Source organism: Microtus ochrogaster, chromosome 21, assembly GCF_000317375.1.
Source record: "Microtus ochrogaster isolate Prairie Vole_2 chromosome 21, MicOch1.0, whole genome shotgun sequence".
NCBI classification, from domain to species: domain Eukaryota; kingdom Metazoa; phylum Chordata; class Mammalia; order Rodentia; family Cricetidae; genus Microtus; species Microtus ochrogaster.
This window is the reverse complement of record NC_022022.1, coordinates 6,228,324-6,253,589: the sequence shown is the minus strand read 5'-3', so window position 1 is coordinate 6,253,589 and position 25,266 is coordinate 6,228,324. Positions and strand designations below refer to the sequence as shown.

The following is a 25,266-nucleotide window of genomic DNA, read 5'->3' as shown; positions in this document are numbered from 1 at the left end:
GGCATTTTCTTAATTAAGGATTGGATGGGGAAGGACCCAGCCCATTGTGGGTGGTGTCATCCCTGTGCTGGTGGTCCTGGGTTCTATAAGAAAGCAAGCAGAGCAAGTCAGGGGAAGCAAGCCAGTAGGCAGCACCCCCCATGGCCTATGAATTAGCTCCCGCCTTCAGGATCCAACCCTGTTTGAGTTCCTGTCCTGAATTCCTTCAGTGATGAACGGTGATGTGGAAGTGTAAGCCAAATAAACCCTCTCCTCCCCATCTTGCTTTTTGGTCATGGTGTTTCATCCCAGCAACAGAAACCCTAACTGGGACAACATCAGAAATGTCTGGGGGGTTTTAGGAGCGCTGCTTACCGGCTTGCTTCCCCTGACTTTGCTCAGCCTGCTGTCATTACATATTTCCAATACACCTTTTACACATAACCTGAGGGTGATTTAATCCAATATGTTAGAGTGATATTGTACATGAAATAAAGCTTCATGAACTTTTATTTCAGGTTGGTGTTTAAAAAGCTCCTGATTTTGGAACACTCCACATTTGGAGTTAGGGATACTCAACCTTGTAATCAAACTGAGTAGTTGTAAAACACACCGCAATGCCAAATAGCCCAACACAAAGAAAACTGATAGTAAAATATTTTTGAGATATATTCCTCTGCTATGTGTCTTTCCAGAAGACCACAGGAAGTTAAGTATCCAGAGTAGCTCATGTGTAAGAACTTGTTGGGAAGGTTCTGAACATACCACAGAACCCAATGACAGTAAGTACAATATTTTTATTCCACTTCCAAGAAGCTATTTGACTTATAATGGAATCAAGCTGTGGCCAAGCAGCTTTTGATTGGACACGCCAACTTAGGTTGCCAGGCAGCATGCACCTTTATCCCCAGAGCCATCTTGCTGGCCCCTAAGTGGAGTCCGATCCATTCATTTTAAGTTCATTGTCCCAACAGTTTACTTCTCTGCTCTCAGAAATTCTAATTGCTCAGTGTGGTTACTGTGTAAGTAAACGACAGCAACAAAAGGAAATGGAAACAAAGATGGGAAAACCGAGAAACATGCAACAAGGTGAAGACAGAAAACGGGTATGAAGAGCCGAGCCTTCCTCTCACCTTTGAAGCCCTTCTTGCACGTACACCTGTAGCCGTTCACCAGGTTGTTGCACGTTCCTCCATTCTGGCACGGGTTAGAGAGACACTCGTTTTTGTCCACTTCACAGTTGACGCCAACCCAGCCTGCATCACAGACGCACTTATAGCTGCAAGAGGATAAGAGTTTACTCTGGGGTACAGAGGTGCCACCGAGTCATAAGAGATGGGTGAAAGACAGTCTCGCCAATTCTTTTTGTTTTGTCTGATCTTCTGGGCACAGGGTCTCATTCTGTTGCCCAGTCTGGCCTGGAACTCATCTCCAACTCACGGTAATCCTCCTGCTTCATCCTCCCTCGTACAAAGATTACAGGAGCTACCTCACTTCCATTTTCCTATCACTTTTCACACGGAGAGTCATGAATCTATCTAGTATGTGCAGCAGGGAGACCAGAGAACTGCAAACATAAGCAGTGTTTGTCAAACATGGCCACCCTGGAGGAAACACTAACACGAACAAAGCACAGAACATGCTGAGGCCCGGCTGCAGTCTTACTGGCCAGCCAGGCTTTGCTCGGATTAAAGCTCTGCCTCAGGAAACACGGTACCGGGCAAGAGGAGGCAAAAACCTGAAGATACCTGAAATGCATACAATATCCAATCTGAACATCATTAGCACTTACATGTGGTATCAGATCAGCTGGAGAAGGGGAGCTGGGGAGGTGGGAGCTGGGGAGGGGGGAGCTGGGGAGGTGGGAGCTGGGGAGGGCTGTTTTGAAGGTTGCCATATACTGAATCAGAAATCCGAGTTAAGTCATTAAAACAAACAAAAAACAACTTATATATTCTTTCTATCTGTCTGTCTGTCTCTCTCTCTCTTAAGCTTTAAAGGTTTGAGAAGTGGCAATACCCATGCTGTTTTATGACAAACATGTCTTATGCCAAGAGTTTATGGCATCTCATGACATCTTTGCCACCCTGGACCTAAAACAATCAACATGCCACCCAACTCCGAGGGCATGAAATCTGAGAAGGCCTTGTCACAGCTGTGTCTAAAGTCAGCGGAGCTGCTTCTCCCTCAGAGTCCGCAGGTGCCATGACAGAACAGGGACAGGCTGTGTTAAGGTGTGCAGGAGAGGGGGGTGTCAATCTAGATTATTCCTCGGATCTCAGTTCTCTACCTGGACCTTGCCACAGAGTCCTCAATGATTACAATGTAAAGGAGACAGCCCTCCTTCCCAAGAAAGGTCTCATTCTGAGAAGACAGGCCAGCTTCAATGGGCAAAGCAGTGATTTGGAAGACTTCGGAAGACCACCAAGCCTTCCCCTGAGACCATCAGGTCAAGTCCCTAGTTGACAGTTTCGGGCTTTTATGCTGTTTCCTGTAGCTGGGTTAAAAGCTTGACTACTAGAACGGGGGCTACTCACCCGCTGAGGCCTCCAGTGCAGTTTCCATGGATGCAGGGGCTGCTCAAGCACTCATTCACCTGTAAGTAGCAGCTGGGGTGATGGGGTCCCTCGGGGCATATGCAGCGGAAGCCGTTCACGTCGTTGATGCACGTTGCACCCTTGCGACAGGGGTTGGAGGCACACTCATCGATGTCAATGTTGCATCTCTGCCCTGTGGCGCGGAGGCAGGGGCAGGGGACAGTGTCACTCAAATGTAAACCCTCGAGGATAGGGTTAGCATGATGAGACACACATGCAGACACTCTTCAGCCAGGCGGCTCACTATTGCTAAAGCCCAGTAACTGACCCTGAAAAGCACGACATGCCACAAGAGGAAGGTACTGGGACCATTTGCAGGTAATAAGGAAGCAAAGTTACTGACAACACCAGAACGGCACTGTGGACCTCTCAGCAGGGCTGCCTCTGCCTCAGAGATTCAGAACTTCACACGCACCAAGGAGAGCAGCGAACGTCACCCAAGACGGTTACCCTTCCTGGTGCTGCTGTGTGTACATGCTGAAGCTGCCTGACATGCATTCTGTTGTTTTTACTCCGTCAACTGCTCACATGTCTATCTATGGTGAATCACAACTAACTGAATATGAATGCACTGCTTAGATTAATTTAAGTTGATGAAAAAGAATAGATATTTTGGTTTCATTCTTAGAGTATGGTTAACCCACATTCTTCCTCTGTAAGTAGCCTGCAGGCAAGCTTTTACTGTCCTCCAGTGCTCGAGGAAGCACGTCAGTGACTCCCAGTTTATACCAACGCTTTTCAAACTTCAACATACAAAAATCTCAGTAAGATATGATTTCTAGCCAGGTGATGGTAGCGCACATCTTTAATCCCAGCACTTGGGAGGCAGAGGCAGGCGGATCTCTGTGGGTTCGAGACCAGCCTGGTCTACAAGAGCTAGTTCCAGGACAGGCTCCGAAGCTATAGAGAACCCTGTCTCGAAAAACAAAAAAACAAAACACAACAAAAATAGATTTTTAAGCCTGAGAAAAGGCTCAGTGGTCAAGAATGCCTACTGCTTTCCTAGCACTCGTATTAGAAGGGTCTCAAATGCCTATTACTCCAGCTCCAGGGGATCCAATGTCCTTGTCTGTCCTCCATAGGCAGCCACAAAAAATAAAAAGAGCAAGGGATTCCTAGGCCTCACTGCCACACTGTAATGGCTTGGACCTAACAACCGCATTTCACATGGTTTACATGGTCAGACATTAGAGCCTCTAGAAATATAGGCGCCGGCAGTCCATGAAGGCCAAGTGGGCACTTAACTTAGAAGACCTGGCTGCTGTAGCCCTAACCACCACTGCCTTAAGCTGCATAAAACACTACAGACTGAGCATACAATGTCTAGTTACATTTCCAATAGTTGAGATTTAACATTCGAAATGGTATGAAGTTAACTTTCCCCTATGCTGTGAGTGAGTGAAATCCAGCAACCCCTTGTGAAGGAAAGTATCAATTTCAAAGAACACAGTGCTGATTCGGGTTTGAAAGCATGTGATTTTTTTTTCGTTTTTTGCTTTTTTAAAAATACTTAATTTAAGAAAAGAATAACACTATATTTATTCAGTTCAGGAAGTCCTGAATGAAAGCGATACATCTTTTAAAGTAAGGCATTAGCAAGCTTCCGGCCTCCCATGCACTCTGGACCATTATTGGTGGCTCCCGTGGTAAAGACCTATAGTCTGGGACAGCTGCCATTTCCCTCCGCATGTCCTGCCTCAGTCTTCGAAGTGTTTAGAGGAGCCACCATAATTTTAAATCTACTGTGTGTGTGCGTGTGTGTTTGTGTGTGTGTGTGTGGTGCTGGGGATAAAACCTGGGCTTTGTGAGCACTATACCACTGAGCTACACCCCCAGCCCCTCATTCGCCTTTGAACAATTTCCAGAATAAAGCTTTGATTCATTTTGATGTGAGTTAGCACAAGTCCCTACACGTACACTCTACTGTGTAGATCGGCAGCTACTTCTGAAATGCTCTGCCTGCATGTAGGGTCCACTGGGTATCAGAAATGGCCACTGCTGGCTGTGCCACCGTGGGGCTCAGCAATGAGCAATGTGAGCATTCGCTATATGTTTCTTCCTGTTTACACCATGTCAATCGGAGTGTAATGACTGACAGCGCTACCCTATGGACTCTGGGGTCCAGGCTGGAGAGCAGTGTGTACTGAGAACATCTTCTGTCCTAACTACTGCTGACGGAGGAGGAGGGTTCCTTCCTGGGGAGGAGGGTGCTCTCCGTAGCTCACTGACCTATCAAACTGAGGGCAGAACAGCTCTTCGTATGGATCCTTAGGAGAATTTAGGAAGACAGTAGATCTGAGGGAGGCTGGAGGTTTTTGCTTTCAGGAGGATAGTTCCTGGGTTTGGGCTTGACTGTTTTCCTTTTTGGTTTCTTTTTTGACTTGGGATTGAACCCAGGGCCTCAAGCATGCTGGACAAGCACTCCACCACTGGACTGTATCTTTAGTCCTGGTTTTGTTTTTTTGTATGTTTTTTTTTTTTTATTTTTCAATTTGAAACATGGTCTTACTAAGTTGTCCAGCTGCCTTGAATTCAGTCTGTGGTCCAGGCAGGCCTTGGACTTGTGTCTATCCTGCATCAGCTTTCAGAACAGCTGGGATTGTGGGCATCTTCCACCAGAACTGTAATACAAATATTGTGAGGGGCTTTGGAAAAGGAGTTTATGGAATCCCATGATGCCTGACTTTCTCCCATCTAAGAAGAGTATCAAGAACTCGTGGGAGAACAGAGAACAGCCTTTAAAAGTCAAGAGACAAAGGCTTCCCTCAGATCTTGTAAAGCTCTTATGAAAACGGTAGGGGAAATTATTAAAATAAAATAGAAGGAAAAAACCCCAAATACCTCACAGTTATTGCTCATGAATCTTGGACATTTCCAGCAACAGATTTACAAAACAACCTCTTGGACCAGAAAAGAGTTCCCAAAAAGAGGGCACCACCCAGTAAGCAAAACATTCCATCTCTTAGTTATGTAATTTCATGCTACACCTTATGTTTATTTTAGAATATTTTTAGCCTATGTGCTCCCTCTTTGACCCTGTTGATTTGCTGAATGTTAAAAACAAGACAGAATATGATTCACTAACATTTAAAAAACTAAGTCTGGTGAAAAACCTTCCACAAATCCCAAAGGAAACCATAATAGGCTCCTCCTTGGCTGTGGTGGGAATGAGCCTGGGCTCTGAGGTCAGATGCCTGGGGCAAAACCCTGGCTGCAGGGCACTGGGAACACAACTCTGCCTCTCCACTCTCTGGCCTCTCTTCAATACCAGAGGAGCAGTAGCCGTTCTGGTGAGTGAGATGGTCAAGCAACTTGTTCCCCCTCTCAGACAGAGTAACTCATTCGTTCAAACTGAGTGTTATCTTCCTGTTACAGTTGGAACTCCACTACGTTCCAGCAGCCCTGCGTATTGTTCTCAGCTCCCATTTGACCTTGGAGAAGAGCCTTAAAGATGCCCAGGTTCACCAGGCTACCTCAGTGGGTGGGAGGCATGGAACTTTCACCACACTGGGCTTCTCACTGACCAGGAAGACCTGAGGTCCACTGGGGCCAGAAATGTCCCTATCCAAGTGTCGTGGTCACACCCTAGCAGAGAGAAACGAAGCACCCAGCTAGTGAGCGGCAGGCATTCTCTTCACCTGGCTCTGGCTTCCCTTTGGGCTGCTCACCTGGGGAGTACATGATCATACGGCAACTCCTGAAGGATAATATTCCCTATGCCTCCTTGTGTGTGGTACCGTCCAGAAGATCAGAGCACACAGTGTACCCTCACAATGAGGCTTTCCCCATACTTAGATGTCAGTGAGGGCCCCAACAACAATTTAACCAGAAAATTAAATGACAATGTTAATAACAGGAAAAAGAAGAGAGAAATGTGTGGACCATATGTCACCTGAGGGCACACTTGCGGGTTCTCCAGAGGTTTACCCCTAAGGAATAGTGACAATACAGTTTTGCTTTAATTTACTTTCTTTTCATGGGCCAAATGAGATTGTTTACTCTAGCCAAATATGGGTGGTCTCCTCAAACAACAGGCTCCCAGAGGAAGCAAGAGACCAAGATAAGCAGCCAGTGTTTCCATGCATGTTTACCTTGGATGCAGCTCTACAGAAGGCACTGGCCACTGCCTGGAGAGAGGCAAAGGTAGCTCTGGTAGCATTAACCCAAGCACAGTGACGGAGAGATACAGTCAGTCGGCCAGGAGTTCTCAAGGAGCAAGAAACATGTGGCCTGAAAACGCTAAAGGAAATTCTGTTTGCGTTTAGGATAGGTCTGGAAACAGAAAACTGGCTCAGAAGTACAGAAGCAGGTCACAAACCTTTCAGAGACTCCGAGAAACAGGAAAGAGGTGAAAAGGTGATTTTTCAGTTGGTTAAAAAAACAAAAAAAAAAAAAAAACAGTGACTTTCACTTAGGGGCCCCTTTTCCAACTCGGGGCTAATGGAGGCCTCTCGGAATGCAAGGAGCATTACCTGTGAATCCTGGAGAGCAGACGCAACTGTAGCGATTGATCCCGTCCACACAGGCTCCGTGCACACAAGGGTTGCTGGCACAGTCATCAAAATTAATTTCACAATTAAGTCCTGTAAAAGAGACCCAGAGAAATGATTCTGTATTACCACAGGAATGCCAGAACTTCCGTCCCCAGTCGGTGCTATGTGGTCAGAAGTCTGAGGAAAATCCAGACAGTCCTAACGGAACAAAGCAATGCTTCGCCAAGTACAGTCCACAGAATCCAGGACTGAGCAGCCAAGAGGACTGGACTACTCATATTTAGCCATGATTTGTCCCTTCTAGCCGGTTGCCATGGTAATGGTACAAAGGCAATATAGGGAGAACTGTCAGCATCTTAGCCAGGATCCAGGCAGTGGGGCTCAACTGTATATTCATATCTACACACCCACAGCCAAACAAACACGTTTGTGGTTCACCTAAGAATAGCTTTCGTGAAGAGGTTAAAATCTGTCAGTTTATAACTTGTTAACTCTCAGCCCTCAGATGGAGAAAACATCATAGCCAGGAGCGGGTGAGCTGAGACAGCAGGATCCTTCCCAGAATTCCACCTCAACTTAAACAAACAAATCAAGCCTAATTCGTCTTAGCAATTTCTTAGCAAATATTAGGAGAAAATAAACCTATCATATTTAGTAAAATAGCTAATAATATTTTACACCTAAAATAAAATTTAAGCCTTGAAATCAAATTTTAGAACTTGCATCTATCACCTTAAGCTTGATGGTTACTGTAGGCGTTGAGATAAAATTCTGGGTGCATCTTGTGATGCTTGGCTCCTGGCCTGCTCTTTGGTGAGGGTCTAGCTACATTTACATGAGTTTGGTAGACAAGAGTAACTAAATAGCAGGGATACACCAAGCATCATTGTTGTCATGGTTATATAATGGTTAATACAAGGTAATACATTACATTAGTTAGTGTGTATTTAAGAAAGCTCTGTGAGTACCACAGAGTACCTTTGGTAGAAGGGGATAAAAATAAAAACTCATAGAAGAATATACTTCTAGACCAAATGTCACCGTGTCAATTCACTCACAAGCAGAATTATCTGTGCGTGGGTCAAATATGTGTCGATAGTTACCACCTCTGCACTAGTTCCAGAACACTGTGCAGTCTTGCTGTGCTGATGAGGCTAACCTCACCAGCTTTCGTATTCCTGCACATGAGGAGACCCTTCTAACCTTCAACCCACAAAGACCCAGCATGCTAAGGCAGCTCTAGCCCCTGGGCTCGTGGTTCACTTGAGTTGAAAATGACACCTGATCAAGCTGGGCCTCAAACATCCATACTGATATGTCTTCCCTTTGAGACTGTAGGTCTGCGGCTGCCCTGCTTGTGCGGTCCTCGCCTGAGGTTTGTGAGCCCATAGATTCTTGTGGTCTCTAAGTGGCTTCGATATGGCTGCTAGACTGTCCCCTTGGCTGTTTTCTTCTTCCTTAACGATAAGCCATTCTGGGTCACTTGAAACCCAGAGGAACTAATCACCTCAACAGTTTATCGTCATAAAAGCACAGATGAGAAAGGTCCCGAAAGTGAAGAGTCCATCTCCTTTTAAGCATCCAGTGAAAACCACAGGAATGGTTAGCAAGCTATGATGATTCCTCCCAAATTCAAACTACAAACAGAGACTGCATGACAGCTGAATCAGAAATTCCTACTCCATGATGACCAGTCTACCAACAACGTCTCCTAAATGGACTTTTCAAGCAGGTCCTCAGCACATGCCCACTCCTCTCCACTAACTACAGACCAGTAGCTCTGCATCGCCACAGGCAGCTCTACGCTCTTCCTTCAAACAGCTGTGGCAACGGTCTGGGCTTCTGCACGCTGCCTGGGGCAGACCATGAATATCAACTTCTTGCCTCTGTCCCCCGAAGGAAAGTCTACCTGATACAGTCTGGCAGGAGGATGTAGCCCTGGAGGAAAGTAAGTTCCTGCCAAGCGAGCACTCGCCAGGTTTCCAGTGATGTCTGTTACAATGGGGAAGACGGCAAACCTAAAGCAGCCCCTCCATTCTAAAGGCGTCCATTCAGCTGCTTGTAAATCTCTCACACTGCCCTCGTACTGCAATTTCTCATGTCTGGGGACCAGCCCGGAAGCAAATTGCTTTTGGAAGGTCTCACAAAGCTCTATTCAGCCCTTCGAGGGAGTTATCTAAATGTGGGGAGGGGGCCCGCGTTCTCAGCTGTGAAGGCATGGGATGTTTTTCGTATGCTTGAGCAATTCAAAAAGGACTTTGTTTTCAAACTTGGCATGTGTGAGGCCCTGGATGGAGACCAGGGCCTTTGACAAGTTTGAAGAAATGGATTTGAAGGAGCACAATGAAATCAGGGCAGTTACCCACTCCCCTACCTCTGCCCCCTCCGTACGCCAACTTCCTTAAGTCCAGGATGAGCCCCCAACAAATCACCCTGTGTATTGGCAGGTCCCCTGCTCAAAAAGGCTCTCACTGGTTAATCTTCCACTAATACATTTCCCTTTGATCTTGAACACAGTATTTCTCTGTCTACAGCTACAGCTGGGTCCAGGATCATTCCCAACAGGTAAAATGGAATCCAGGGAAACCTGTGAAACCGCTGCCTGACAAACTGACTCCAAAACTCCTGATAAGAGAGAGCTGGCCCTCGTCTGGCTAGCAGAACCCCTCCAGGCTCAGGAGCCACCCAGGAGCCCTGGAAACAGAGCTAGCTGTTTGGCGTCCTACTCTGCAACCACCAGGGTGTGAGGCAAAGTGTTTCCTTCCCCTAACTTTGCCTGAAATGGCCAAGGCTCCACCAGACCCAGGGCTGGGAGAGAGGTCACATCAGACTGACGATGCCAAGGACCCCAGACGGTGGCAGGGAAGGAGAGAGGGAAGAAGGGGGAAAGGAGGGAGGGAAGGAGGGCGGGACTGTCCTACCTGATGTACCCGGTTGGCAGTTGCACTGGTAGCCATTCACAAGGTCAATACAGCGTCCATCATTCAAGCAAGGGCTGCTGTAACACTCATCAATTTGGTCACTGCAGATGGCCCCCATGTACCCAGGGTTGCAGATGCAGGTATAGGAATCAATCCCATCCTGGCACTGGCCATGGTGGCAAGGATCCGGGTCACAGTTGTTGATATTCTCCTCACACAAGACACCAGTGAAGCCTGCACAAGGAAGTTTACTGATGGATCTCAAACTAGCAGACAGGCTGTGTGGACACTCAAAGGCAGTTTGTCCATTTGCCCTGCACATCCCACCTCTGGAACAACCCCCACAGGTGGCCTCAGCCAGTGGGAACTGCTTGTTTGATTTAGAATTCGAGCTTGGGGACCCAGGCTCAAGGATTCTCGATGGAGTTTGCAGAGCTCAAATGCCCCCAGCCTGAGCCCTGCGTCCCCTGCTGCCTTCCCAGCCTCAATGGCCCTAGGCTTCCCGGAAGAGCGCTCCACACATCCTCCCTGCATGCTTGTGTCTGAGCATCTTCCCTCCCAACACATAGGGGCTGACTGAGGTTTCAGGTATCCTGTCTTCCAGTTCTGACGCTGGAGAGCAGAGATGGAGTCCCACAGCTCCCCTCAAAGTGCTGTGCTACTGGCTTCTAAATAAATACCCATTAAATAAGATGAATGATCTGCTCTTGGCCATTTGAAAGACAACGAGATAAGAGTTCCCACAACTGAGCTATAACGAGATCCATGTCCTACCTCTTCCTGGAAGGCTCCAGGACGTTTGCCTCCCTTTTATTCTTTAATTTTATTTTTATTATTTTTAATTGGTTGCTTTGGTGTGTATATGCCACAACGCTATGTGGAGGTACACAGCTTTTCAGAGTCGGTTCCCTCCTTGCTCCATGGGACTTGGGAGTCAAATTCACGTTTTCAGGCTTGTAGGGTAAGTGCCTTTACCCTCTTAGCCACCTTACCAGCCCTCTCATCCCTTTTAAACATGAGATCTAGGGCTTAACCTCACTTCCGTGAAGTCATGCTCCACAGAAGCTGGCTGGAAGACAAAGCCTGGAATGTCTCCAACAAAAGGCAATGGTTTCTATGAAGAAAACGCAGCTCAGAGGAGTATCCTCACCTACGACAGAAGCATTGGCGTTCTGCGCAACTGTGGGGGCTAAGTTTGCTTTTCTGAAATCTGAGGGAAATCATACGCACAAAGTCTATACTCTAAGAACCTCTTTGCTAATTCATGTGCGGCTCTACTCATGACTTTGTTTATGTATAGGGTATTTATTTGCCTGCTTGTATATATGCAAGTGCACTCTGTGTGTGTGTGTGTGTGTGTGTGTGTGTGTGTGTGTGTGTGTGTGTGTGTGTGTGTGTGTGATGCCCACAGAGGCCAAAAGGTGTCAGATCCCCTGGAACTGGAGCTATAGATGCTTGTGAGCTGCTAGGTGGGTGCTGCGAACCAGACCGAGGTCCTCTGCAGGAGCAGCCAGTGTTCTCAACCACTGAGCCAGCTCTCCAGTCCCTTCTCGTGATTTCTGTCTCAGTCAAAGGAGTATTTCCTTTCCTAATCATTTCTAGACCTTCTCCACACTGAGGTACACTTCTGTACAGCAAGTGTGACGTGACCATTTGGCTTAATGAAATCCACTTCCAAGGAGAAACATGGTCCAAGATCTAGAAATGTACATCTGTTTGACCAAATCTCCTGGGAATACAGACTCAAATCTGTACTGGACCTTCCTAGACAGAGCTCTCTGTAGTCAGTTACTGCCAACTCTCAAGACCACCTGCATCCTAGAAGCAGAGGCCACTGAACTGCATAAGTTCTACAGAGAGCCTCGGTGAGGGGCAGCTTTCTCCTAGAATTCTCCTTTTCCCGAGGAGTCAGTGAAGCCAGCTAGAAGCTTCCCACAAACAGACACCAATCACACATGTGGGCAGAACCACCATGGCAGTGACAGGGAGGCGGGTACCGGAGGAGCAGCAGGAAGTCTGCAGCACAGCTCTCTCGAGCACGAGCCACCCCGGCTGGCAGAGGCCTCCCAAGCGATGGAGAGTAGGCTGTGCTTACCTGTGGCACACTGGCACTCGTAGCCATTCGGATGATCGATGCACTTGGCCCCGTTCAGACATGGAGTACTAGAGCAATCATCAATGTCAATCTGGCACACTGGGCCCGTGAAACCTTGAAGAGGCACAGAAGCGACACAAATCAATGACTCACCAATCTTCCTTCATTAAAAAGAGTGGGTTAAATCATTGGCAGAGCATACGCCAATGGGTCACCAAGCAGATGACTCTCCCTGGCAGGTGACTGGAACATCTGGGCAAAGTTCAGAGGTCAGAGGCCCTGGGGCTTCTACTGTTGCTTCTTCAGAGCACAGGAATCTTCTCCAAAAGGAAGAGGAACTGAGACACTATGGAAAGATGGAGTCTCAAGCTAGTAACTGTATTCCCAGACTGAAAGGATCTTCACTGTGAAGAGGAAGTGGAAAAGCCACTGTCCACAGCAGTCAGCTGGCATGCCTTCAACATCAGCAGAGGCAGAGGACCTTGGAAAAAATCTGCTGCATGTTGCCTGCCTGAAGTTAATGGGATAAAATGTCTTGGGATTTAGGAATATGACTCACTAGGAAAAACTAAGACCCTGTGCTTCTGTGAGGTGTGAGCACTCTGAAAATGTAGACACAGACAGGGAGGTCAGGGGTCATTCAAGAACAGACTTGGACTTCAGGCCACAAAAGACTTGGAAGACAGACTGGCTAAAACAGTTCCCCACCTCAGTACACACAAAGTCTCTCCCCAAGAGCTCACTTTTAATGATTTCCTCATGCACAGCCCACACACATTCCCTCTCTCCCCCTTCCTGTGGTCAGCTGGCTTGGTGCTTTGGAAGAACAGAGGGGCAGGTGGCAGGCACTTACCAGGGGGGCAAAGACACTGGAAGCGATTGACTTTGTCCACACACTGCCCGTTGTTTACACACGGGTTGCTCTGGCATTCATTGACCTCCAGTTCACAATGCACACCTTTGAAACCTGCACAAACGGACCACACACGTGCTTCAGACACAGATAAAGGGGCATTCCAGCCAAGAAGGCAGAAATGTGCTGAGATGGCTACAAACCCCAGGAGCACAAACACTTCTTCAAACACAGAGGGACTTTGCTGCGCTTTTTACAAAAAAAAAGTCCCGACAGTCAGCCAAGAGTAGACACTGTAAGACGTCTTTGCTAAGGTGAGGAAGGGGCAAGGATGCTACAGCATCGACGTGAAATACCCCTCCAGACTCGCGTATCTGAACACCTGGTCCCCATCTGGCGCTGTGTAAGGGGGCTATGAAACCTTTGGAGCATGCGACATGGCAGACCGGCAATGGGACTTTAAGACAACTTAGCTTTGCTTCTGGCCCTATTATCTATCTCTGCTTCCCAATCTACCAGAAATGTGAGGAGCCGTGGCCACGCGCCCTCCCCATGTCGTCATTGTCTCTTGCCTGTGAGCCTTTAACTGGTTCTGTCAGGGATTTCCCAGAGTGACAAGTGACAATGCCAGGGTTACCCCCAGGATGCTCAACTAGACAGCAATCCAACAAAAACTCCCCACATTCTGTGACCTACTTCTAGCTTCTGGACTCCCCCACTCTCTTCCTAAAGACCAGCTGCACTGGTGCTCTTGGGGTGCAGGGCAGGATTAGGAGGACCTCCTTCCGAGGCTAGAGCATCCCTTCTCAGACAGCACAGCTGGCCTCTACTGTCATCTCATCCCCTCTCTGTCCTTTAGGAGTCAAGAATGCGCCCTGCAGAAGAGCTAGCCCAGGACACGAGCTAGTGTCCCCCTCTGGGTAAGTGACAAGTGCCTGCAGAACTGTGGCTAACGTCTCATTTATGTGAGTGAAATGCGATGGTGTATGTAATTTATTGGAGGATCAGGAAACTTGCTGCTTAGATGATTCAAGTGGGAAACTGCTTCTGAGGTTTTCCAGTGTGTGAAGTGGCGCTTGACATGGTGGTCTTGTTTGATTTGCTCTGCTTTGCTCTAACTACCCCAGCAGTCTCTTACTCTGCGATTAAAGGGCTTGCAAGGCAGTCCTGACCCAGCCCTGCTCAGTCCCACGCTGGCACCGCACATGGGGAACCACCACGTACTCTGTCAGCACAGCCGGCCCCACTCACCTGGCATGCACAGACAGGTGAAGCCGCCAATCTTATCCAGGCAGGTGGCATCATTCTGGCAGGGGTCTGAATGACACTCGTTGATGTCCATCTCACAGCGAGGCCCTGCGTAGCCTTTCAGACACTCACAGTGGAAGGCTCCATCTGTATTTACACACTTCCCTGCGTGCTCGCAAGGGTTACTGTTGGCTATAACACATAAGAACCAGATGTGGACGTTAGGGGACAGTCTTAAAGTTACAACGCTTTAAGCAAGAACATTCTATTTTCAGGTTTATTCATTAATTTATAAAAGGAATTACCAGAGTGATCTCCAATCTTGTGATGTTCTTCCTTATACTAAACCTCTCACCGAGGTAGGACTTTATATTTATTTTATTTATTTATTATTAAGTATGTACATGCATGTGTGTGTGAAGCTAGAAGATGAGGTCATATCCCCCAAAGTTGGAGTTGCACAAAGATGTGGGTGCTGGGAATTGAATTGGACCCTCTGAAAGCACAGTACATGATTAACAGCAGAGTCATCATGCCAGCCCAAGAGCCTCTGTTAAGTACCAGGTCTAGGTCAGTCCTATTATTTAATTCCCAGAAGGAGATTTATGGTCATACAGGAAAGGCTGATTGTAAACTATGTGTGTGGAACAGGAAGAATCAAGGTTTGGGTGTAACAACGCCTAAAGTACAATGCAGTCCCACTGAAACTCTCACTGATACCACCTCCAAGTCCAGAAAAGATGCCCAGGCACTCACCCATGGCACACTCATCCACGTCTTCTGTGCAGTCGGCCCCCTTGTAGCCCTGGGGGCAGGTGCAAATATACTGTCCGTTCAGGGGGTTGGTGTCACACAGCGCCCCCTTGTGGCAAGGGTTGCTAATGCAGGCATCATTCAGATGACAAAGGAGACCTGTCTCAGGACAGAATATAGAGAGGACAAACACAAATCTTTTAGAGAAGAGCTTTTTTTGTTTCGTTTTGTTTAATCAAAAGCAGGATAACCAAATGGTTTTTTTTTTTTTTTTTGGTTTTACGAAATGATGCTTCGCTGTAGCTTTGAAGACTATGGAACTAGCTCTTATAGATCAGGCTGGCCTTGAACTCACAAGAGATCCACCTGCCTCTGCCTCCCGAGTGCTGGGATTAAAGGTGTGTGCCGCCATCACCCAGTTTGAGAACCAAATTCTTAACATCATGATCTGGAGGCACTGTTCCCTTCATTTGCTCCTCCGTTAGGGATGAGCCACAGCCCTCAGCTACTGCAGACAACCTGGGCTTAGACTAGAGCTCCCTGCTAGAGAGCTCGTCCAAGGACAGGGCATGTATAGGCCAAAGCATTAGAGGAGGAACACAGGAAACAGGAGATATCCTGTGGAGAGTACTGGAATTAGCAAACAAAAATAGCAGATGTCCAATTACATTTGAATTTCTGATAAACATAAAAATTTTCATGTGAAAATATGTCAAATTTGAATTTCTGATAAACATAAAAGGTGTTCACGTGAGTATGTGTCAAGTATCCCATGCTTCCTGTGTCTTATCTGGCATCCTCCTTCTCCAACGTCATGTTACCTAATGACCACGGGCTCACTGCATCTATCTCACTAGCTTCAGAACTGAACCTCATCTGTCTGCGGCACCCCACTAACCACATCAGCATTCCCGGATCAGGTGCAGGGCAGGGGATCCGCCAAGTGCCCGGTGGAAGTGAAAGAGGGAGGAGGGATACTACTAGGCTTCCTGTTCTGCAAGGTTCTGGTGGGAACCGGATTTTCCAGTCTGCAATTGGCCAAGGCTTCTTCCACAAAGCTGGAGGTGCGGCTCTGGGAAAGGCCGGGTGCAGGTTTTTGGGCTGACTCCACAGTACGCTGCTACTCCTAAGCCTAGAAGCAGTCTAGAGAACCAGGCTAACTGCAGTGCTCCCTGAACAGACTTCAGGAGCACCGCGGTGGGAGCACGCTCTTCTCAAGGAATGGGTATTTCTTCTGAAAAGGACTCCATGGGTTAGTCATCTAGTCTGGACTTCTGAGTGCTCTTCAGGCCAAGGTCCTGAGGAATTCGACTGAGCTGACTGTCTAAGGAAGACAACTAAGTTTTCACTAGCAGACTGCACACAGAACGGTCCCCTCAGACTGCAACAAACAGGACGGAAGGGCTACATGGAGGAGAAGGCTGGAGTCTGAGTGTTCGCACCTCCCCACGGCTCGCTCTGCAGCTCTGGCACTCTGCTGGCCTTACCTGCCTTTCCCTCTGGACACAAGCAGGAAAAGGAGGCCACGCGGTCGATGCAGGTGGACCCCGGAGTGCAGGAGGCGAAGGCGCAGTCATCAATGTTCTCGCTGCAGTCATCTCCGCTCCAGCCGTTCACGCACACGCAGGCGTAGCCTCCATTGCGGTTGGTGCAGGTGCCTCCATTCTGGCATGCATTGGGCTGCAGCAGACACTCGTCCACATCTTCCGTGCAGAATTGCCCTTGGGGGAAGGATACTGGGTTAGGACCCTTATGTCAGCAATGATTCGTGCCATACCAGCCCCAGTATGAGCTGCCGGAAGCTGATGCAAGTAGGGCCTACAACGGTTCATGTCCTCTGACATATTTTAAAGTGCCCTTGAGTTGTCCAAATGACACTCATCAGAAAAGAAATGGCCCTTCTAGAAGCTACGATACAATGAAAATTTGGCCAGTTGGCCAAACAAAAGACAAACTGTCGATCTCTTGCCTTAGCTGAATTCTTGGGCCAAGAAATAAAAAGCTGAGTTGGAAAGATGGCTTAGCAATTAAGAGCACTGGCTGCTCTTCCAAAAGACCAGGGTTTGAGGCCCAGAACCACACAGAAGCTTCACATCCGTTTCTTACTCCAATTCCAGGGGATCTGACCTATGAGGGCTTGCATGTGGTAAATAGACATACATGCAAGCAAAACACTGAGACACATCAAAATAAATTAATAAATATTTTAAGAAAGAAAATAAACTGAAAAAAGGAGAGTAAAGTGTAAACGATGCAGAAGAAACATAACGAGAAAATGAGAAGGAACCCTACACCAAAGCGCAAGGGCTTTTTCTCTGTCCGGATGGGTCCTTGTCAATACGCTGGCGGACACTGTGCGGTAATCTCACATGGTGTGTAAACCACAAGGCAGTTGGTAAAGGCTCCTGCATTTCTCTCACTCATGCTCACAACCGTGTGTGAAGCCACAATTATCTCAGAATAGAGGCAAATATATCTCAACAAAACAAATACATCCCAATATCAAAATATCTCAAAATGGTCATTTTTTTAAGTTAGAGTGAGCAATACACAGAAAACATTTCAAACAAACAGGCCCAGTAAAGTGGGGGAGATGTGAAAGGGAAAGCCAGGAGCAGTGAGACTGGGCGAAGTGTCTCAGCCTGCGGGAACAAGGCCCAGCATGCTGTCCCACAGAGGGCACCAAAGGGAGCTGGTGGGTGTGGGTTCCTACAGATGTGTTAGGAGCCCCGGCTGCCACAAGGACAGGAAAAGGCAGCGTCTTCTAGTCCTTACAACACTGAGCTCATGGCTCACCAGAGCAGTGTGGTGCCGGGCCACCTGAATAAACGGATCTGGTTGGAACCCGTTTAAAACCAGTTTGCTTCAAAGGAAACCAAAATAAGATGATCTGGATTCTCTAAATCATAACAAATCCTGAAACCAAACAAAAATGCCATTCAGTCTCCCTTGTAAATAAACAAATAAACCCCTCAATGATCAGCTAAAAGGGGAAGTATCATTAGGAGTCTCTTTATAAAGAAGTCAGGCACAGAATGTTTAAATTTAAAAAATACTAAAGCTGCCCACAGTCCCCAGAATATCTACAGTTGTATAACTTCAGAAGGCCCACAAGGGGCCCAGCGATGCGCCGAGTGAGTGTGATCCAACCTAGCTGACCAGCTGCTCTTCGTCCCCCTACTACAGAACTGATAGAACTGTCACACTTTCCACCTCTGGTGGGGGCTTTCTGTGTGTGCCCAGCACAGGTCACAACCTTGTGTAAAGGATGGGTGTGGATGCTTGAGGCTCCTGCTAAGAGATCTTCATGTTCCTCCCCTTGCATCATTTGCAGGGTCTCGGAGAGAGCTCCTGTGACTAGGTGAGCACACCTTACTGCGGGATACAGGACGGGCACCGGATCCAAGTTACATCACTGTGTCTCTTTCCAAACTAGTGAACTAAGAACACTATGCCACAGGACACAATGGGAAAGGCAGCTGTCTGCAGAGAAAGTGGTCAGGGTGACTCAGAAGTGCAGAGTAAAACAGAGCACCTTGGTGGCACTCAAACCCTGAAGTCAGCTGTCTGTGAGCCCCCGCAGCGCAGTCCTGAGCAGGCTCTGTGCAGTGAGTTTCCTGATTTAGGATGCGTTTCTACCAAGTTCGCTTAAAGTATCAATGACTCCAAACTAAGTGAGAAAGGGGGAAGGGAGCCAATGAGTGAAGGAAAGAAGGAATGGGTCAACGAAGGGAGTGAAGGAGTGAGGTGTAGTAATGAAAAGCGGGGTGAGTAAGGGAAGGGGGAGGGGACGAAGGGAGGGAGAGAAAAGGGAGGGGGTCGGCCAGGCAGAAGCAGGGCACGCCTTTAATCCCTGCACTCGGGAGGCAGAGGCAGGTGGATCTCTGTGAGTTTGAGACCAGCCTGGTCTACAGTGTGCCAAGGCAAAAGAGAAACAAACCCTGCCTTGAAAAACCGAAAAGAAGAAAGGAAAAGGAAAAGGGAAGGGGAAGAGGAGAGAGAGAGCAGAGGAGGGCAGGAGAGAAGCAGTAAGGATGGAAGGGTGCAGAATGAAGGGAAGGAGAAGACGAGCGTAAAGGAGAGAACAAAGGAGGAGCAAGCAAGGAGGACGAGCTCAGAGCGGCACACATCCACCCCAGGACCGATGATAGCATTCATTGCAAAACATGTGCTCCCTTACGCTGCTAGCAGAAACGCTACTTCAAAGAATGGCAGCTGTGTTATTAGGATTCAGGCGGGGCTGAGAAATAAACACATGACCAAGAAGTAGGTAAGGAGCTGCTGTAAACCGGGTAATTGCTGAGTCTAGCCTGTTACACTTACACTAACTCAGACAGCTGCGCTGCCCCGACCACACTGACTTGTGGAATGCAAGCATGTTCCATGTCATCGTGCTTTAGTGAGGCCCCGAGATAAATCTGGGTATGAGACACTGAATGTTTAAAAATATTTCACATATATTTCTTATGTACTGTTGTAAGGGAGGCTGGGTAAAAAAAGAAAAAGTACGTTAAATAATATTTCCTTGGAAAAGAAACCTGACCCTCCTGGGAAACTCTACTAACAGGCAGTTTGTCTACAACGAAGCAGACGTTGTGAGCCGTCACGAAAACCATGTCATTTATAACTGGGCGACAGGCTCGCAGAGGTCCCTGGGTCGGCAGTGAGCGCAGGGGAACTGAGACTGTAATTGTCCACCTTGCTCTACACTCAACCCAGACTTGGTGTGGCCCCATCTGAGGAATCACTTGTGCAAGCTGCATCTTCCCAGTGCATGGGGAGAGTTGGGGAGAGAGGACTAGGGGGGCGAGGAGGGGGATGGAGAAGGAGAGGAAGGGAAGAGGGGGAGGAGAGGAGGGAGAGGTGAAAAGATAGGATTGAGGGGGTAGGGGGGAAGAGGGAAGAAAGGACTGGGGGAGAAAAAGAGGAGTGGGAGGAAGAGAGAAAGCATTGAGAGGGAGGGAGGGGAGAGAGGATTGGGAGAAGAGGGGGAGAGAGGGGGGTGGGGGACCACAACTATGAATCACTCCGCTGGGTTAGAGGGAAACGCACAGGGGCAAAGCTCTGCCTGGAGGGGAACTGTGCTTCAGGGGTGGGCCGTTCACTGCTTCTTCAATGAGATTATCTATTCATCTTATGTGGTCATTAGACAGGACATCTAGACAGCTAAGGGCATGCCAGCTTGGGAATGACCTCCTGCAAAAGAGATCATTCTCAGGTTCTAGAACAAGAGGCTCCAACTCATTTCTGGTAAGTTTTCTGTCCTTCTTCGTACAGTTCTGTCACCAAGCTCTATGACTGAAGATGCGGAAGACAATCGCTGGGATAGTCACCCAAAGGAATGTCTCCTAGGACTGTCCATGTCATGTCTACACCCACTCTGAGCAGGAGGAAACCTGGGCAGAAGCCTGCCACAAGGGAAAGTAAGGCTCGGACGGGTAAGGGGCTTCCCAAGTCCCGGGCTGCTGCCACCAAAACCTTCATCAGGCTAACTCTAGACCTGACAACCCCACCCCCACCCCGTCCCATTTTGGCAGTACTGGGGATTGAACCCAGGGCCTTGCACACACTAAACAAATGCTCTACCACTCAGCTACATCCCTAGCCCGATGCCCCTTACTGCAGCAGTTCTTAAGGTCCAGCGAGAAGGCCCAGCTGCCTAAGATGAACATCACAGTGAAAGCGGCAAGGCAGAGGTCATGAGACATCAGAAGGAGAAAATTTCCAGCACTCACAGGAGCACTGGGTGTACGCTCTCTGGTCATTTGGCTTCCCCACTTCCCATAGCAGAGAGCCCTTGCCTGTAACAGGGAGGGAGGGGCTTACTTGAGAAGGAAGACCCTGCTGAGGTTTGGAAGGACTGGAGATGGTCTGAGGCTTTAAATTTTAATATGAGGTCTGAACCCGATGTAACAGGCAAAGGACAGTTGGGGGCAGACACCAGTGGACACAGTGACAAGTGACTCCCAGCAGGAAGAGGGGGAACACTAAGTTATGAGCTACATAGCAATTAAAAGTGCACAGTGAGAAAGGGGACCTGTGTTGTGGCTGTGTCTCTCCGGGCTACTAAACTGTCAGTGCAGACCAGTCCTGGCAACGCCGCCGCCGTCTGGGTCAACACCAGCCATGCTGTGAACTCCCAAACACACTGCACGGTTCAGTGAGGCAAGTCATCCGAGGACAATAATCACCTCTTGGAAACCTTCACATGGACATACTGCAGGCTGCTACCATTTAACCTTAGGACCAATGGAATGGGCTACCAGGCCCTCTCCAACCTCCTCGGGCGAAAAGAAAAGAGACTAGCTAGTCTTTGTAAGCCATTTTCTCTAAGGCTACGAGGGGTCCAGATTAGTTTGATCTGAGATGTCACGCTCACCCGACTGCAGCTGGTGGGGGCTTTAGACACTAACACCAGCTGAAGCTACGGAAAACCTTCCGAATTGCTGCTCCAGCCTGGCAGACACACTCCGCAAGTCTAGCCCTCTCCTTCAGATACTCTCCAGCCAACAACCGCTCCTCACAGCTCTTCACATGCTGAGTTCACATGCTGCCCTAGGACTCTGCACACCTTATGCTCTCTACACCATCCGAGTCACAGGACTAAGTCACCATCCCTCAGACCCTGCTTGTGACAAAACACACCTCCAAATGCCGGTCTCCCACAGTGACCACCACTGCAGCTGTCCCGGCACCTGGCACAGCTTAGCTTTATCCTACCGACTCTCTCCTCCCATTCCCAAATCTACCGTTCACTTCAGAATGCATTCCAGATACACTTGGGGTCTGTGGGAAAACTGACATTAAACAACGACACACCCAATGCTCCTTTTCTAGGTGAGGCCAGCAGGAGCAGAGGTTTGCTAGCCTGTCCAACTGTGCAGAGCTGGTTATAGAAGAACTAGAAACATAAATCCGAAGTGGAAATAATTGCTAAAAAGGCTGGAAATGAGAGACTGCCACAGAAGTCAGTTTCCAACATGGGAGCAGAATCCAAGCTGGCTACTGAAGGACATGAAGACTGAGAAACTCGGAAGAGGAAGAGAGCACAGTGGAGCTGCAGACAAAGGCAACACCACCAACCTGCCATTCATAAATAAGATGCTACACTGGTTTGCAGGGGTTGGGCCATCCTAATGCTCTAGGCAAATAAGGTATGGCCCAATAACGCAGACAACACTTAGCAGCTGTAACAAGCCAGGGTTCAAGGAGCTCATTATACAATTCAAGGCACCACACACACACCAGTCTGACATAGAGTAGCAAGTGACTGGGATGAGGGAACAGGAGGCAGCCAAGAAGAAAGAGAACTCTGCTGAGCCCTGTGCTCTGTGAAGGAGCTGCCCCACTAGCCTGTGAAAGGTGAAGGCTGCAGAAATACTCTGATCTCATCAGTCACCCCACTAAGAGTCAACTCTTATTCCAACAACAATCCCCACATGAGAAGCATAAAATTTAGCTTCCCTGTCCCTGACCCTCTTCCCTTCCCTACGATGGGTAACTCATGACAATGTCACCTTGGACACATCCTTCCAGCCAGCAGTCACTACGCACCTGCATTCTGGGGGTTCTATCTTCAGGCCACGGAGAATATTCCCCAAGCTTTATCCTTCAGACTCATCGTCCCCCACACACTCTAGTTTAGTTCTCAAGTTAAAGAGCAGAGGAAAAGCCAGGCTGCTAGGCCACTGTGACCAATGTTAGCTGGATAAACTATGGAGCCTCGTCCGCAGGGCAATGAGTGTGTGCACCCTAATAAAAGCAAAGCACAAGTTCCCTGGAAGGAAGAGGGTAGCGTACACAGAGATAAATACAAAAGTCTTGAGGAACTCCTGCACTAAATCTATACTGTTATCTTCTTCAGGACTCCTCAAAAAAACAAAAACAAAAACCTCGTTTCCTGCTTCATGACCAATGATAGTCAATGCTTTTTTTTTTTTTTTTTTTTTTTGGTTTTTTTGAAACAGGGTTTCTCTCTGTAGCTCTGGTGTCTGACCTGGCACTAGCTCTTGTAGACCAGGCTGGCTTCAGACTCACAGAGATCTGCCTGTCTTTGCCTCCAGAGTGCTGGGATCAAAGGTGTGCACCACCACTGCCCGCCTGACCATTGTTATTTTCTAAAGCACTCCCAGGGAGGTGGAAACTTGTTTTTTTTTTTTTCTCCTTTTCTCAATAAAAAAAAAAAAAGTTACCTCTAAAAAAAAAAAGTCGCTCCACTATATTGAAGAAATAAATAAATAAATAAATAAATAGATAGATAGATAGATAGATAGATAGATAGATAGATAGATAGATAGATAAAGCACTCCCAGGATGATCTTAATATACAAGCTGGATTGTGCCACCTGCTTCTTTAATCCCTTTATGACTTCTCTGCAGGATAAAATTCCAGCACTTTTCCTGTTTCTTGCTCTCACCTCAAAACACCACCAGCCTCACCACTTCTGCCTTTGTCTGCCTCTCCAAGTGGTGGCATTCCTTCTCTTTAACACTAGACATGCGGTCCCCTGTGCCTGGAGACATCCTCACTCCAGCCTCCTCACATAACTCTTTCTTTTCTTTTTTTAATTGATTTTATTGTTTTCATTGAGCTATATATTTTTCTCTTCTCCTCTCCCCTTCTACCCTCTCCCATCGTCCCCATGTTCCCAATTTACTCAGGAGATCTTGTCTTTTTCTACTTCCCATGTATATTAGATCCATGTATGTCTCTCTTAGGGTCCTCATTGTTGCCTACATTCTCTGGGATTGTGAACTGTGGGCTGGTTTTTCTTTGCTTCATGAGTGAGAACATTTCTGGGTCTGGGTTACCTCAACATGATGTTTTCTAGACCCATCCATTTGCTTGCAAATTTCAAGATGTCATTATTTTTTTTTCTGCTGTGTAGTACTCCATTGTGTAAATGTGCTGTATTTTTCTTATCCATTCTTTGGTTGAGGGGCATTTAGGTTGTTTCCAGGATCTGGCTATGATAAACAAAGCTGCTATGAACATAGGTGAGCACATGTCCTTGTGGCACAACTGAGCGTTCTTTGGATATATACCCAAAAGTGGTATTGCTGGGTCTTGAGGAAGGTTGTTTCCTAACTTTCTGAGAAATCAACACACTGACATCCAAAGGGATTGGAATACAGAAGTGTTCACTTTACCCCACAACCTCTCCAGTATAAGTTGTCATCAGTGTAAATTTTGATCTTGGCCATTCTTACAGGTGTAAGATGGAATCTCAGAGTTGTTTTGATTTGCATTTCTCTAATGACTAAGGATGTTGAACATTTCCTTGAATGTCTTTCAGCCATTTTAGATTCCTCTGTTGAGAGTTCTCTGTTTAGGTCTGTACGCTGTTTTTTTTTTTTAATTGGATTATTTGTTCTTTTGATGACCAGTTTATTGAGTTCTTTGCATATTTTGGAGATCAGACCTCTGTCTGATGTAGGGTTAGTGAAGATCTTTTGCCATTCTGTAGGCTGGCGTTTTATCTTGTTGACCATGTCCTTTGCTTTACAGAGGCTTCTCAGTTTCAGGAGATCCCATTTATTAATTGTTTCTCTCAGTGTCTGTGCTGCTGGGGTTCTATTTAGTAAATGATCTCCTGTGCCAATGCATTTAAGTGTACTTCCCACTTTCTCTTCTATCAGGTTCAGAATTTTGCTGGGATTTTGTTGGGCATTGTATTGAATCTGTAGATTACTTTTGGCAAGATTGTCATTTTTACTATGTTAATTCTGCCTACCCAGGAGCATGGAGATCTTTCTATTTTCTGATGTCTTCTTCAATTTCTTTCTTCAAAGATTTAAAGTTCTTGTCATGCAGATCTTCCACTTGTTTGGTTAGAGTCAGTCTGAGACATTTTATGCTATTTGTGGCTATTGTGAAGGGTGTTGATTCTATGATTTCTTCCCAGCCCTTTTATCATCTGTGTAAAGAAGGGTTACTGATTTTTTTTTTTTAGTTAATCTTGTATCCTGATACATTACTGAAAGTATTTCTGAGTTGTAGAAGTTCCTTGGTAGAATTTTTGGAGTAGCTTATGTAAACTATCATATCATCACATAGTGAGAGTTTTACTTCTTCTTTTCCTATTTTTATCCCCTTGATCTCCTTTTGGTGTCTTATTGCTCTAGCTAGTTGCCTCAAGAACTATATTGAACAGATATGGAGAGAGTGGACAACCTTGTCTTGTTCCTGATTTCAATGGGATCGTTGTGAGTTTCTCTCCATAACTCTTTTTTATTTATTTATTTATTTATTTAGTTTTTCGAGACAGGGTTTCTCTGTAGCTTTGGAGCCTGTCCTGGCACTAGCTCTTGTAGACCAGGCTGGCCT

General features: G+C 47.3%; 1 protein-coding gene across 1 annotated transcript in view; it reads right to left on the bottom strand.

The window, feature by feature from the left end:
- The window catches only part of Notch2 (notch 2), a 140,441-nt gene that overhangs the window by 34,726 nt on the left and 80,449 nt on the right, over positions 1–25,266 (bottom strand). Inside the window, exons 6-14 of the mRNA XM_013349913.2 lie at positions 16,427–16,660; positions 14,943–15,098; positions 14,190–14,378; positions 12,939–13,052; positions 12,086–12,199; positions 9,991–10,224; positions 7,049–7,159; positions 2,517–2,709; positions 1,113–1,258 (exon numbers count right to left, since the gene is read on the bottom strand). Coding sequence (XP_013205367.1) covers positions 1,113–1,258; positions 2,517–2,709; positions 7,049–7,159; positions 9,991–10,224; positions 12,086–12,199; positions 12,939–13,052; positions 14,190–14,378; positions 14,943–15,098; positions 16,427–16,660 — 1,491 coding nt within the window. The remainder of the gene's footprint in view (positions 1–1,112; positions 1,259–2,516; positions 2,710–7,048; positions 7,160–9,990; positions 10,225–12,085; positions 12,200–12,938; positions 13,053–14,189; positions 14,379–14,942; positions 15,099–16,426; positions 16,661–25,266) is intronic.